Here is a 15,345-nt window from a genome sequence, read left to right as displayed (position 1 = left end):
GGCAGTCCCATGGTGCTGAGGTGCTCCTTCACCGGCCACCTCCAGCCCTCCATCGAGGGGCTTTCCCGGCTTTGTAAAGAACTAGCAGTTAGTCAAAAGGCTTTGGTTTGAAGAGCAAGTTGCCTTTTCACCAAATTAGCCACAGCACCCAAGCAAGTCCATCTCCATCCATCCCCATTCCAACACCTGCCCATTTTTTCCCAGTATGTAAGATGTGCTGAAAGCACGCATTCACGTGTTTAATGTCAGTCTCCGCCAGCCCAGTCTGCAATTCACCAGGATGCCAGCCACTAGCTGTCCAGCACCAACCAGCCAGTGCCTGCCTGGTACAGTGCAGGTGCTCAGGAAAAGTCTGATTAATTAAAAGTAACTCAGCCTCAGTCTACCCATTTATAAAATTAGGATATCTGCAACTTCTCAAGGCTGTTGGGAGAATCCAGTGAGGTCTCAGAGCGGGAGGGCTCTGTGCACTGTAAGTGGCTGGATGTGAGACCCCACTGCACAGATCCAGCTGGCCACACCACATACCAGGGGCTTTAGTGGTCCATACTTCTCCAGGGCATTCTTGAATGGGGTGGGTGTGTGGGGCGTGTTATCCATGGAGTACTTCTGATCTGGGGTTACAAACCTGCCAGGGACAGAGGAGGAGGCTTAGTGATGATGGGGTTGGGGACAGACACCAGCTGCTCTGCTGCAGGCCATCCATGACTCCCACTTTCCCCCCACCTGGCCTTTGGCCTTGGCAGCAGGGAGGAAACCCTGGCTCAAGGTTTCTTCCCATGGCACTCATCCACCCACCCACCTCCTCAACCCCCAGGTGTCTTAACAGCTTAGACGAAGGGTACCCTCAGAAACAGGGAAGAGTAGGAAATAGTGTCAGAGGGTCCTGGTCCCAGGAGGGTATAAGCTGAGAATGCTGCTCAGTCATTAGTCTATAGCTAGGACTTTTCACAAAAAAAAGTGGGTCGGAGGCCACATTTCAGGTCAAGTGAGAGAGGGGCAGGGGAGCAAAGCGGAACTGCAGGAAGACCAAGGCCCTCCCCCCTAAGCTCTCTCCGGAGAGCACAAAGTCGCAGCGTTTTTAAAGAATGGCACAGCTGACAGCAGGTGAGTGATGGGGAGGCCAGAGCATGTGCTTCACTTATCTTCTTCCCAAGTCTCCTCCAATGACCACAGTGGGGACAGAAGCATGGAGGGGAAGCTATAGCAAAGAGAGACTTGGGAAGGTCTAGTCCTCAAACAGAAATACTAGGAAGCTACTATCAGATGTGGCCCCACCAGTGGGTCATTTCTGCCTGTGCTGGAAAAACCCTCTGGGAAGAGACAGACGGGGCACCTCGCAGCCAAGACCAGAGATACAGGGCCAGGACCCAGCCAGCTGGCCATGGGCAGATGTCGGATCTGATGGTGGGCACCAGACTCCCCTTGCAGCAGGCCCATGTGACCTCAGTCACCCAGAGGTGCCCCACCACAGCTGACTGCTGAAGCCTTACTGTGTCAGAGGATGTGAGAAACACCCAGGTGGTCAAGGACTCAGTGCAGAGTCAACTCCTGGACTTGGCCGCTTCCCTCAGCCTGTCAGCCCTTCCATGGGGAGATGAAAAGCCGGAGAAAGTGCAAACCTTTTTCTCTTGTCCCTCAGGACTGAGAAATCAGACAGAGATCCACACAGTCCCTTCACGAACCCTTGCTATCTCCCACATGGACACACACAGACCCCACTCTGCACAAAGAGAACATGGGCAAGCATCTCACAGTTCAAACAGATGACTGAGCCTCAGGACCAGACATACATCTCTATGGGACACGGAGCTTTTACAGCCAACATGAGAAAACTCTAGAACCTTTCTAATCCATGGTGTCAGCAAGAACTGGGAATACAGATGTTAGAAAACTGAGGGAGGCCCACTTGAAAAGGGAACACCGACAAATCCATAAGCTAGAGGACTCGGCACATGGGCAGCTGCAGAACGCAGCTGGTGAATCGGAAGACAATCCGTGACATCCTCGTAGAGTTCGAAGTGGCTTAAGGTGAACAAGGATATGAAGATGAGAACAGATGTAGATACAGAGGAGACTCTGTAGGAAAGGAAGCCTGAGGCGGAGGAAAAAGGGACAAATACTAGAGAAACAATTAAAAGAAAACACAGCACATTTTCTCAGCTCAAAGTCCGAGTCTTGAGTTTGAAATGAAAATTCGGAGGAAAAAGTTAATAGAGATAAGCACACCAGTAAGTAGCCTGGCAAATTTCAGGAATAACTAAAAAAAGCACACAAGGAAACAAACAAACCCAAAAACACCCCTATAAGGATCCAGGGAGGGGAAAAAAGGGTGTATACAGAGGAATAAGGGCTGGATAGGTATCAGAATTTGCTGTCCCTGACCAGGGGCCATCCCTGATGTCCTACTAAGTTAAAAACCCCTCACCGTTACTCTGTGCTCCCCGGGCCCATGTAATTTCCCCCCATAGTTTCTATCACCATCTGAAATCCTATATACTGACTGGGTTTTATTTAATGAAAACTGAAAAAGTCTTTTGTGACCACAATCTGGATTTAAAAATAAAGCAGATCTTCACTTCTGGCCAAAATGGGACACAAGGTACCAGACTTATTGTCCTGCCTAAAACAACAAAACACAGGATAAACTACAGGTTTCAAGACACTGGACATCAGGCAACAAAGGCAGTGACCCCTGAGCGGCGGGAGGCCAAGGAGATGAGCCGCCTGCTCTGGGCACAGCACCGGGAGGGGAGAGCTGCTGATGCGGGGCAGGCTCCTGGGCTCAGAGACCGCAGTGAGTGTCCAGGGAGACTTGGGCAGCTGGAGTTGGCAAGAGCACCAGAAAGCAGAGAACCCCAGACTTGTCACGTATTCAGCAGGGCACTAACAACGTACATACACCTGAGGAGGTTGCCTGAGACAAGGGAAGAACCACACAAAAAGATCAGAGGCAAACAGTCCTCAACACACAGGGCTGGAGAGAGCGCTCATTCCCGCCAGCAGACTGGGAAGCCTTATTCACAGGACACTGGGTTCAGGCGGGTCCTGAATATACTGCTGATCTGGTCCCATCCATACATCTTAAAAGATACAAAAGGATCAAACTATTTCCTAGCAGCTTAACTGCATCCCAGAACAAACCTCAAAAAACTTCACAGGAGTACAAAAATATATAGCACACAACAACGGAGAATTCACATCTGGCACCCAATCTGATGTAAAAAGCAGCAGAAAATAACCCCAGCAAGATACCAAACAAAAGCCCCCATCAGCTGAAATGGACTTTGAACTGATACACAGGCTAAATAAAATCAGCAGACAAGGACACTAAAGTTATTGTTTCATGTGGCTGAAAAGTGAAGTAGAGATGGACTAAATATTCATTCAGACAGATCCAGCTGAATTTGTAGAAATGGGAGACCATAATACCTGAGATTAAAAATGCACTAGCTGGCGTGACCACAGATTAGATGCGGCAGAGGAAAACATTAGTACACTTGAAGACATTACAGTAGAAAGTAGCAAAATGAAACAAATAAAAAAAACCCATACATATATATACATAAAATGATGTCAGTAAGCTGTGGGACAACTCCAAGTAGCTGAACAAATGTGCAACCGTGGCGTCCCTCAAGAGCACTGGAGGCAGGAGGCCCCCCAAAAATATTCAAAGATAGAGTGGCTGAAATGTTTCCAAATTTGATGAAAAACTCAAAGATCCAAGAAGCTCAGCGAACACCAACCTAAGAAACATAAGAAATTCACATCACGGCATATCACAATCAAATTGTTCAAAACCGATGATAAAACAGTACAAGCCAGATGATGGGGAGCAACATCTTTAAGGCTGAAAGAAAAAAATCTGTCAACCTGGAGGTCTAGCCTCAGTAAAAACACTGAGGATAGTTACCTTTTCAAAACTTAAGGTAACTTTTTCAGCTACACAAAAAGCTGTAACTCGTCACCTGCAGACCCACTGCAGGTCTTCTGAAGGATGACCTTCAAAGAAAAGGAACAAACTACCACATGGCAGCGGGGAGCTGGAGAGCAAGTGAGGGCACGGGAAACGCTGCTTCCTGTGGAAGAAAACAGGGAAGCTGGAGCAGCAGATTAGGAACATGGCTGAGAAGGAAAAGGAGAAAGAGAAGTACCAATGCTTTTGGGTTCCAGCATATCTGAAGGGTTTGATTTAATGCTCAGGACGCTGGCTTGACTAGAGAATCATTTCTCATGACATGTATTTATGTTAAATTCTAGGTCAGCTGTCGATTTCTGACCACAGGAGTCATCTGTCTTCTCTGAAGTTATGCATCAGTACGAGGACTCTAATTGCTGATCTGATCCCTCAGTTACGTACCTTACTGGAGAAGTAACAAAGAGCAGTGCTTCTCCTGCAGCAAATGCAAATAGCAGACGCAGTTAAGCAACTCTCCCTCCCTGAAATTCAGTCTGGCCGAAAAAAGGAAGCACAATATGGGAAGGCACTTTTGTAAAAGCATGCAGGTAGGCAGCCTGTACACGCTCCAGAGGGCAAGACCCCGGGCTTTGAGGGCTCACGGCCTTCCCTCCCCACCAGGCTCCACAGAGATGGAGAACCAGGCAGCGACCCACTGTCCCGCTCACATGGCTCCTCAATCACAGTGCATTTGCACTTGAAACTCCTAAGAGTTGGAGAGATTTAAGTTTGAAGTGGCATTTTGGACTCTCTCCATTCCTGAGATTAGAAGCCCATCAAACTAAAAAACAAAAATGATAAAAGAACAGAGGTGAAGGACCAGACCATACTGACAAAAATGAAGGACGCAGTGACGTGATGGAGGTGGCTTCCCGGAAACAAGAGTCCCAGGTCTTTTTCCAAGGGGGCCCCTCCCCCAGGGCCAGTCCCACCAGGCTAGCCTCGCTGTGCCAGCAGGGGGCTGGCAGAGCACTCACGCAGCATGTTTCTGGTGCAGGGGTGTCTTATCCCGGTGCAGGGGTGTGGTGACCACCACCTTCTGGCTGCACACCGGGGTGGACGTCAGCGAGGGGCTCTCCAGCTCCAGTGTCTCCTGTTTGTTCCAGAAATTCAGAAACTGCCACAGAAGAGAAAGGAAACAGGACAACGTGACAGCCGGGGGTGGTGAGAGAAGTTCCCTCGTGACCTAGGAGCAGCCCCCCTCCGTCAGACACCTGAGAACAGAGACCAGGTCAGATCAGCTGGGCTCATGCAGACCCCTCGGCTTGTCATGCCCCCCAGTCCTCGCCTTGCCAGGCTGGGGGAAAGCTGTCTCCCGCTCCATGCCAAGACGCAGACAGCACAGGTAGGGCAAAAGAAAGTGAGAGCAGCACTTAGGAGGGGGAGCTCTTAAATGGCCTGGGGCTAGGAGACAGAAGGATTAAGGTTGGTGATGGGGACATTTAAGAGCAGCTTCTCAGGCCAATGATCAGCACTTTACACCAGGAATTGACTAGTTTTCAGATTTTCCAGGACCTACATACTATTATGACCCTATTTAGAGATTAGAGGCTTAGGGTTAGATTCTTGTGCTGAGTACTGGAGACAGGACTCAAACCCAGGTCTGAGCCAGTCTGCAGCACCTTCTGCCCCATCCCAGTGGCCCTGGTAGCTCCAGGCCACCTGCAGCCCTCAAGTCCAGTACAAGCATGCCCTCCATCACCTGGCTTTGTTAGTGCAGCTCAGGGCTCTGCTGCCTACCTTCTCTAGCAGGCAGTGCTCACCTGGGGCGTTATGGGCTGACTGGTGCCACCCCCCTACATACATACGCTGAAGCCCTAACCCACAGGGCCTCAGAGTGTGACTATTTGGAGACAAGGCCTTTAAAGAGGTGATTATGGCAAAATGACATCATATTGTTGGGCCCTAAACCAACACAGCTGCTGTCCTTCTAAGATCACACAGTGTAAATGAGGACACAGACACAGAGAGAAGACTGCATGAAGACACAGAAAGGAGACGGCCGTCTACAAGCCAGAGGGAGGCCTCAGAGGAAACCGACTCTGCCCACACCTTGATTTCAACTTCCAGGCCTGTGAGGCAGTTTCTGTGGGTTAAGCCCCACCCCAGTCTGTGGTATTTGTAATGGCAGTCCTAGGAGACTAAGACAGGGCCTCTCAGCAAACACCACTGGTCTCCCAATGAGCAGACCTGGCCTCACTTGCTCAGGATCCTACACTGGGCTTTGGGGTTGACAGCCTGAACCTGTGCCACCTCCGGGCCTCCCATCCTCACGGATGGGAGCAGACCAAGAGACACCCCAAGCCTCTCACCCACCTCCCAGTCCATCCTCCTGGACCCTACCCCACCCGTCCTCCCACTGCCCCCACTCCCCACCCCCATCAGGTCCAGCTCTGGATCTCACACCTGCACTCTGTTCTCCCCATCTCCACACCTTTGCTCCAGCCCACTGACTAACAAAACCCAGCTCAGATATCTCGAAGCAGCCCAAGCACATCCCCGACATCTAGGAAAGACAGGGCACCTCCTCAGCCCTCTGTGGGATGTATATATACAGAGCCCCAGGAAGCAGGACCTGGGATCTCAACAACTTAGTAATGGCCATTCCCAATTCCATCCTGGTCAGCCCTGTTATAAGCCTGTCCCCAATATGGCCATCCTTGGCAAGGGCAGGGATATCATCTTCACCTCTGCACCCCAGTGCCTGTTAGTCTGGCATGAAATAGATGCTCAATGAATTGATTTTTTTAACAAACAGGCCATGCAGTGCCTTCCCTTTTTTGCTGATTATAATCTACTGTTCCCCAGCTCAAGCAATTCTTCCTCCTCACAGAAGCCCTCCTGGATGACAACCTCCCCAGACTAGATTGTCATCATCTGTGAGCCTTCTCCTTCATACCAGATTTCGTATCTATTTGCCTTTTATTAACTGGTATTCCTACCAAAGTGTAAGCTTTGTGAGAGCAGAACCAGGTCTAGTTTTGCTCACCCCATGTCCCCAACACGTAGTACAGAGCCTCACACACAGCAGATGCTCAGCGAACACTAGCTGAGTGGCACATGCCTGTGCACCAGGCCCCAGTACTGGGCACTGGCAGTCCGCAAACCAAACCCAGTGAGCAACCGGGGTGAGGCCCACACACCTGGGATGGAGAAAAGGGCAGGGTCTTGACGGGAGTGCTCTTGGGGGTGAGGCTGTTGCAGGAGTCCAGGAAGGACAGGCTGGCATTCTTTTCCGTGACGGGGGACAAGGCGACACGCCTCTTCTTCTGCCGCTTGAGCACCGAGGGTGGCGTGCTGATGCCAAAGCCCCCCACTTCAGTGCTGGGGGAAATGGGGATCAGCTCGCCTCGGCTGCTCCGGCTCAGGTCTGAAATGGTGTGGCCATCCAGGCGGTACTCGGTCACACTGGGCACCGGAGCGACAAGCTGGCGGTGCAGGGGAGCCTGCTGCGGCTGGGGTGGCTGAGGCGGCACCGGGCTGTTGCCAAAGCTGCCATCGGCGGAAGGCTCCTCGGGGAGGTCAAATTTACTCAGGTCACACCAAGCATCAGGGTCCTGCCCAGAGGGGGTGTAGGAAGAGCTGCAATGGCTCTGCTTTTCTACCCGCTGATGCAAAAAAAACCTCACTCATTAAAGGAAAATACATGAGTGCCAAGCGTGATCCCAAAGTCCAGGAATGACCATCATTAACATTTTCTTGCATTTCCTTGTCTTGCATTTCCTTGAAGACCCTTCTATGTCTGTGTATCTATATTGGTAACTATAACTGAAGTCATATTGTGCATATGGTTGCTTGCTGTTATTTTTAAAAATGTTCTAAGCAACACATATACAAGAGGCACAAATAAATAGACAAAAGAGGAATCACATCCCCATCAATAAGTCTAGAAATAAAACCTCATCACTGACACCCTTTTCCACCTCCTGCTCACATCCTCTCCCTGAAAATAGGAGACCACTGCCTGAATTGTGTTTACCATTCTCATGCATGTCTTTACCATTTTACCACTTACATGTGTCTGTGTTATCTAGAATTTTGCATGTTTTTAACCTGAGTATAAATCATTTCTACATCCTGCTTTTCCCACTTAAATTATAATAGTACCTAATTCTATTACCTATGAGTTAAATGTTTACTATTAGTAAATACTAGTTATTATGGTAAAAAAATTTTCAACTTCTTTAACAGTTTTTATGACTGCGAAATATTCCGTCATGTGATTATATCAGTTACTTAACTATCCCCTTTCTGTTGGACATTGAGGTTTGTTCCCCTAATTTTTTAAAATTAAAAATAACATCTTTATTAACATAGATTACCAGAAGTGGGCACCTGAGGCCCAAGACTGTGTGACCAGGCTTAAGGGTCTTGATTTGCTGGCCACACTCCTGGAGAGGAGGCACCACCCCACTAGCCTGTCAATTGTGGGTGCCTCCTTGACCATCTCAGCTAAGTTGCTTCCAATCCCACAACAACCCTGCCAGGGAAGCATTACTCTCCTCCTTTCATAATGGAGGAACACAGGCCAGAGAGGTACAATCAGGCCAAAGTCACTAAATTTCTAAAACCCACACTGAGAAGCATAACCAGGTGTTCCCACCTCTGCCCAATAAATTATAGCCCAGCCAAGGGCTTCTGGAGACAGAAGCTTCCACTCTGGTCCCTGGAGGTTTGACCCTGAGTGGACCCAGATCCTCATGGTGATTTCTGTTCCTTGGCATCGGCAGGAGCCTGGGCAGTAGCACTGACTTCAGGCCCACACTCCCAGCAGTAATCTCTAACTTGAGATGGCCCCAGACAGCATGTACTAGACCAGAAGCACCTCCTAAAAGGACTGCCTAGAGGTGCTGCAGGAAGGACAGATAGCATTTCTGCAATTGCAATTAACTGCACAATTAGCCACTGAAGGTCATCATGGAAAGAGCTTGAGCTTAGAGCTGGACAAGGCCTGATTCTTGAAATAAGCACTCACCAGCTGTGTGATGTTGGACAAATCTCCTAACCTCTCTGAGTGTGGGATTCCCTCACTAGTGATGAACTACCACCCACTTCACAGCGCTGGAACTAACAGGACTAACAGAGCATGTATTTTAAGTACCAAGTAATGAGCCTGCCACACAGCAGGCACTCAAATGTTAGATATGGAATTAATGAAGCATTGGACACAGCATACAGTGGGTGCCAGATAAGAGTGAGCTCCCCTGTCCTATTCTCTGTGCCTACCAAGTAGAAGAAGATAAAGAACAGCCTGAGGACGAAGGGAGATAACTCCATGAAATGCCAACAGTGTTGAGCACAGAGCAGACCCCGAGGGACCACACAGCATCAGAGCTTGCTGAACAACAGATCTGCTTCTCAATCTACTCTGCAATCCCTTCAGCGTTGAGACCCAGAGCCAGAGGGGCCTGGAGACTGTACCATCCAACTTCTCATTGGACAAGACAGTGAGAGCACAGCACAACGGTCAAGGCCACCAAGCTTACTTGGCTGTGTGACCTTGGGTATACTACTTAACTTCTCTGAGCCTCCACCTCACCTACAAAACACAAAGAAAGGACACCACTCACATGATAGTGTGTGCACTGTACAGTAAAGTCAGAGCCTAGTATTTCGTAGTATTCAATAATAGTGCCGTTTTAGCAAGGGGAGGGAAGCCCACCTGGGAAGCCTCTCAGTGATCTCCACTCCTCCTGAATGGCAGGCCCCTTGCCCATCACTTCCTGAAAGCCACCCCTCACCACAGGCCTGACTGATGTAGCTGCAGATGTGACACTAAGAGGTGCAGTGCAGCCCCCACGAAGGAGCTCTCCTGCAAGGGGCACAACCCACAGCTAGTGCGGCCTGGAGGGCTGTTCCACTGAGTTATCAGACCTGCTGACCACTTCGGCTGCAGGCACTTCCCAGGCCCTGAGAGCCATCTGCGGTGATCAAAGATCCTGCTGTCCTGTGCTGTTATAGCCTGACACCCTCCCCTTGCTCTCTTGGTACAGCACCACCTCTAGGGAGCCCTCCCACCCAACCCTGCACCAGTCAGCATGAGTCTGGAGCTCCCTGGAGCCAGGGACTACATGGCAACTATCTTGGTGTCTGTCCCCAGGCCCTGGCTCCAGGCCAGGCACTCAGCATCAGCTTGGTAAATGTCAGCAGGACAACAGAGCAAACAGAGGGATGCTCAGCCATGACACAGGTACTCCCTGCTAGCGGTGCTTTGGGCCCACTGTAAAGTGCTCTGGTCAACATTACCGACTCGATCAAGTCCAGGGCTTCAGAAAGGCTGTTCCCCACAGCAGGGATGAGGAGGTTTGCGGCCTCCACCACCCACTTATAGGGCAGGCTGGTTTCCGGCGAGGAGCCCTCCCGGTCTTCACGCTTGGGGAAGTCCTCCAAGGGCTCTGGTGTTTGCACCCTGTCCAGCTCCGCAGGGACAGGCTCCTGCTCCTTAGAAGCAGTGGCTGCTGTGGCCTCCTCCTCACTGCTCTCCTCTTCCTTCATGGCAGGGAGCCCTTGGGGCCAGTCAGTCACAAGACTTCCCTGTTGGACACAGGGCACACCATTTGGTATTTGTTAGGAGACAGAGTTTGCGGGCATCCCAGCTAAGACGAACAACCTGCATCTGATTCTAAAGAAAAGTGCCAGGCAACGAAAGCCTAGTAAACAAACTGACCTCCAGCCTAGCGGGATTTTCAGAGACTAAGGAAGGACGGTCCACTCTGCCTATCCTGAAAGGCAACTTCTCCGTGTTTGCTGATGCCCAGTTTTTTGGTGGAATGTATGCTTTCTCACAATCAGCAGTAAAAGGTTTTGAAATCATATCACTTATATACACAAGAAAGCATCAGAAGTAAATTCCTCTGATTAGGAGATGTGTTGGGGATCCAGACTGGAAGAAGTCATTTTAATTTTCACTTTATACTGCAATTTGCTACCCCATAGGTACATCCTACCAGGGGATCAAGAGATATTCTCTCAAGTTGAAAAATCAAGAAACAAGCAAAAACATAATGTAATGCTCCAGTGAGGCATTATAGAACTGGAGCAGTGAACAAGATTTATCTGACTGGTAAGAAAAGGGAAGGGGAAGCATTACAAATTATTCAATAGTTCATGATTACAGAAGATTGGAAACCAGTGAAAAGAAGTATCACCTACCACATAACCAGTATTGTCAAATCTTCTTACCTCGAAACGCTTGCTTCAAATCTTTATTTTTTAAGAATAATCATTAGAGGTGCAGCTTAGAGCTGCAAGCAAGAAGTTGCTTTGGCATGGGGGGTGGGAGATGTTAACACCTGCATACTGGTTTCATTTTTATAGCAGCAGAATACCATAGATTTCACTTACATGATTTTTTAAGGAACACCATATATTATGAAGACAGAAAACAAATGAGGTGCCAGGAACTAAGGGAGGGAGATGGGCTAATGGAGAAGGGCACAAGGGTATTTGGGGGTGATAGTAATGTCCTATATGCTGCCTGTGGTGGTTACATGACAGTAGTTTTTGTTATGGCTCCAAACTATATACACTAAACAACGAATTTTACCATGTGTGAGTTATAGTTGATAAACCTGTCTTTTCTTTTTTAATTGCAAATACATTTTTAGTATAAAAAGCCTGCAAGGGGAACAACAGGTAGAAGAAAGCTGTTGATGAGAACAGGACCTTTTCAACCTAATCTTCAATTTTACTTGTCAGCTTGCTGTCATTCTTCACCTGCAGCAGATAAGGGCCAGGTATGTACAGAAGTTGAGTGACAAGTAAAGGTCCTAGTGAGGGACTCACAGCCCACAAGGAGACCCTGTGGCAGAACTAGTGAACAGCTGTGGATAAGGTGACAGCTGTGGATAAGAACAGGTATTACATGAGACAGTGTCAGATACAAGTGCAATATCCTAAGAGACCTGGAGCCAAGTGCTATCAGTGGCCCAGCACCTTGGACAGCCGCCTCACCTGGCCTTCCCGGGGGTGGGCACTAGCACAGCCGTCCTTGTCCTCAAGCTCCAGCAGCACATACACAGGGGGCTTGCAGTCTCTGGCCTCACTCAGGAAGCCTCCGGTGTCCACCTTCCTTTTGATGGTGGAATTCCAGTGATTCTTCACAGCATTGTCTGTCCTGCAAGGGCCAACAGGGAACATTTGAACCCAGCTCCATGGCCCAGTTGCCACCAGGCATAACATGACCATCCCGGAGTTGAGCTTCCACTCTGTAAATGAGGATTCAACCTGATGAACAACATCCAGGTCTCTTAGCACTAAGATCAAGTCGCACATGTTTCTGGCCCTTAAGGTTTATAGAGCATTTCCACTCACCTCGGCAAAATAGGCCAAGGTTTTATTCACCCTATGGGGAAATCACAGGACAGAAATGTTTTTGGAACCTCACTCCCTTCCCTACTCACTCTGCAGCTGTCAAAACCACAGCACATCGCTGGCCTCTCACCCCCAGCCTGAGGCTCATTGGCCTAGAATGCAAGCCCTGTTCACCTCCCAGAGAGCAAGGCTAGATGACACAGGAGGGGGCGGCTACTGCTCACTCTGAGCCTAGGCTTCTCTGCCAATCAGAGGACTAGTCCCTATTCCATTACTTGCTGAAGACTAATAGAGACACGCATGTATATAAAGCACGAGTACAGTGGTACAGAAATGCAGAGAAGTACAGGAGGGGAGCAGATGGCACAGTAGTACAAAATGATGGAGAGTCAAGTAGGTACAGTGTATGACATATATAGCATGGTAGCCCAGAAATGCAGTGCACAGAAGCATGTGGTGCTCTATATGCACAGGCGGGGCAGAGCGCTATGGAAGCCCAAGCAGCCCTCGGCAGGACAGCTGTGCAGGCCACAGCAACAGGGTAGTTTAGAAGTGGGACACACAGCAGGTACCTCTGTCTTTGGGACTCCAAGCAGACTACTTACTTTTCCCTCTGTGAACAGAGAGTAACAGCTTGACTAAGCCACCAGCCTAAGAAGAGGGTCTGTATCTCCAGTCATGCCCACCGCAAGCTGTCGGGACAAGCTGACCTGCAGCTAACCGGGCAGGGGCAGGGTCTGGACTTACTACAGGGAGGTTGCTGGGGACCATTCACAGTCTGGAAGGACAGGCAACAGCCCCAGTGAGCACGAAGGGAGCACACTGGCCACACAAGAGACACAAGCAGAGTGTTCGGGAGCAACAGCACAGCACAGGGAATCCTCAGAAAAGAGCACAGTCTGCCTGAGGGACTGAGTGAGGAGCAAGCAGTGGCGAAGCCCAGCAAGGGAGCAAGGGGGGCTGTGTGTCAAAACGAGGCTGGTGGCATCAGCTGAGCCAAGCAGGCCATGCCAAGAGAGGCTGGAGTCAACTAGTCAGAAGTGCCCAAAGGATGACACGCTCAGGTTCGAGTTTTGAAAATAAGAACACTGCAGACTTCAGGGGAAATGCACCACTTGGCATTTTTTTTTACCTCCTCTCCTTCCCAGGACCGCTCTGCCACGACAAAGAGGATTAAAAATAAAGCAAGGGAAGGAGAAAGGCACAAAGACATAAAGAATAGGGGAGACAAATATATTTTTTTATAAGCTTCCAGGAAACGGACAGCAGTTTAGGGAGCCATAAGCAACTCCAGGAGACGGGGAATTGACCCGGAGATTCTCGCAGGAATGGGGCCCAGTCTTCCCAATGCTGCCCACAGAACCCCAGGGTTTGCAGGGACCAGGCCCAGCCAGGAGAGAACAGAGCATGGTTCAGACGCCCAGATCCTGGCCCTGACTTTATAGGCAACAGCAGAAGTTTATTCTCTAGAAAAAGTGAGCAGGCAACCCTGGCTGCAGCAGAGACCAAGGGATAGATAAGGCAGGGAGCTGAAATACAGAGCAAGTGAAAATCTGCATACTGAACGGGAGGCCCACAGGCCCCTTCTCCCTGCCTGCCCTGCTTCAGAAGTCCCTACAGAGATGCCTAGGCAACCCCAGGCAGGAATCCAAAAGGATTCATTCATTTCTGTGCAAAGCGAACAGCCCCAGAGAGATGAGTGACTCGGGAATATCCCCCCGACAGCTAGCAGGTGCCCTTAGGCCCTGGGAACAGCACCGACCACTCCAGCCTCCAGCTCCAAGAGGCAGCTCACCTCCCAGGCAGCATCTTGGCAATCTCAGCCCAGCGGTTGCCCAGCACCTTGTGGGCCTCACAGATGATGCGGTCCTCCTCCTCAGTCCAGCAGGACTTCTTTACCTCAGGGTTCAGGTGGTTGTGCCAGCGCTCACGGCACTGCTTCCCCAGCCGGCCCTTCAAGTTCTTGGCAATAAGGGTCCAATGCTTTGTGCCGTACTTCTTGACCAGCTCGATGACCTTGGAGGAAGGCCCGTGTGAAGCCAGCGGGGCAGGCCACCCTAGCACCTTCACTCTGCGAAGGCTGTGATGCAGCCCTGCGAGGTGCAACTCACCAGCCAGCAGGCTGACACGTGCCCCCACTGCCCCCCAGGGCAGCCTCACGATCCCTTGATGCGCTGTGGGGGGCAATGGCCCACTGAGTGTGCAGCTATGTCCCAGGATTACCTTTTGGTCTTCCTCTTTGGTCCATGGCCCCTTGACGAGGTCTGGATTCAAGACCCTCAGCCACCGGTACTGGCACTGTTGGTCAGTGCGGTTCTGGGGAGGGAAAAGGAATCTGTGGGATCTCTGGGTGGCGGCCTTAGGTCCTGGGACCAGGCACACCTCACATGGGTTCTGTCTTGTTCTCTGCTCCCATCACACACTACAAACATGCAAAAACACGCATGGTTTCCCTGTGGGAAGATGCCTAATGCCACCCTAACCCAAGCAGGGGCCACCACTGGGAGATACAGCAGGCAGCAGCTGAGCTGTCCCAACCTTGTGGGACTTAGGGTCTAGTAGGAGGCAGATGTTAATCAGAGGCTCCCACGAACAGATGTAGACCCGTCCGTGCTGGGGGCGTGGAGAGGTACATGGCAATTGCCTGTTTTTACTTTAAACCCCTGTAAAAAGCTTGTCAGGTATGTTGGGGATCCTTGCTTGCCTTTGGAAGGGTGTTACTTCACTGAAGGTTTCAGGTCCCATGGAAGGGGAATGGGGATGGAGCAGAAGGGGTCAGGAACCTGGTCTCTGAGCTGCCTGAGTGACCCAGGAAGTGAGACAGCAGCTCCTGCCACTTCCCCTCTCCACAAGATAACAGCTGTCCTGGGGTGGGGAATCTGAGAGGGACCTGCATCCCCAGGAGGCTCTAACACTGCTCTGTGGGGTCCTCCCCATGAAGCCTGCTGACACTATCATTTCCCCTCAGTTTTATCTGTCAAGAAACAGTACAATTCGATCCTGACATTCAGGAAGAAATGCAAATATACCGCTATTCACACGCTGCAAATATCACAGAGCTTCAAGGCATGGGG

General features: G+C 50.3%; 1 protein-coding gene across 3 annotated transcripts in view; it reads right to left on the bottom strand.

Annotated features, from left to right (window-relative positions):
• MYBL2 (MYB proto-oncogene like 2) overlaps nucleotides 1–15,345 on the bottom strand; it is a 35,236-nt gene that overhangs the window by 4,183 nt on the left and 15,708 nt on the right. For all 3 annotated transcript variants that reach the window (XM_057503009.1, XM_057503010.1, XM_036902225.2), the window contains exons 4-10: nucleotides 14,495–14,587; nucleotides 14,067–14,287; nucleotides 11,912–12,074; nucleotides 10,205–10,492; nucleotides 7,102–7,515; nucleotides 4,936–5,075; nucleotides 529–628 (exon numbers count right to left, since the gene is read on the bottom strand). In XM_057503009.1, coding sequence (XP_057358992.1) covers nucleotides 529–628; nucleotides 4,936–5,075; nucleotides 7,102–7,515; nucleotides 10,205–10,492; nucleotides 11,912–12,074; nucleotides 14,067–14,287; nucleotides 14,495–14,587 — 1,419 coding nt within the window. The remainder of the gene's footprint in view (nucleotides 1–528; nucleotides 629–4,935; nucleotides 5,076–7,101; nucleotides 7,516–10,204; nucleotides 10,493–11,911; nucleotides 12,075–14,066; nucleotides 14,288–14,494; nucleotides 14,588–15,345) is intronic.

Source organism: Manis pentadactyla, chromosome 5 (genome assembly GCF_030020395.1).
Source record: "Manis pentadactyla isolate mManPen7 chromosome 5, mManPen7.hap1, whole genome shotgun sequence".
Classification (NCBI taxonomy): domain Eukaryota; kingdom Metazoa; phylum Chordata; class Mammalia; order Pholidota; family Manidae; genus Manis; species Manis pentadactyla.
This window is presented reverse-complemented; position numbering and strand designations above follow the sequence as displayed.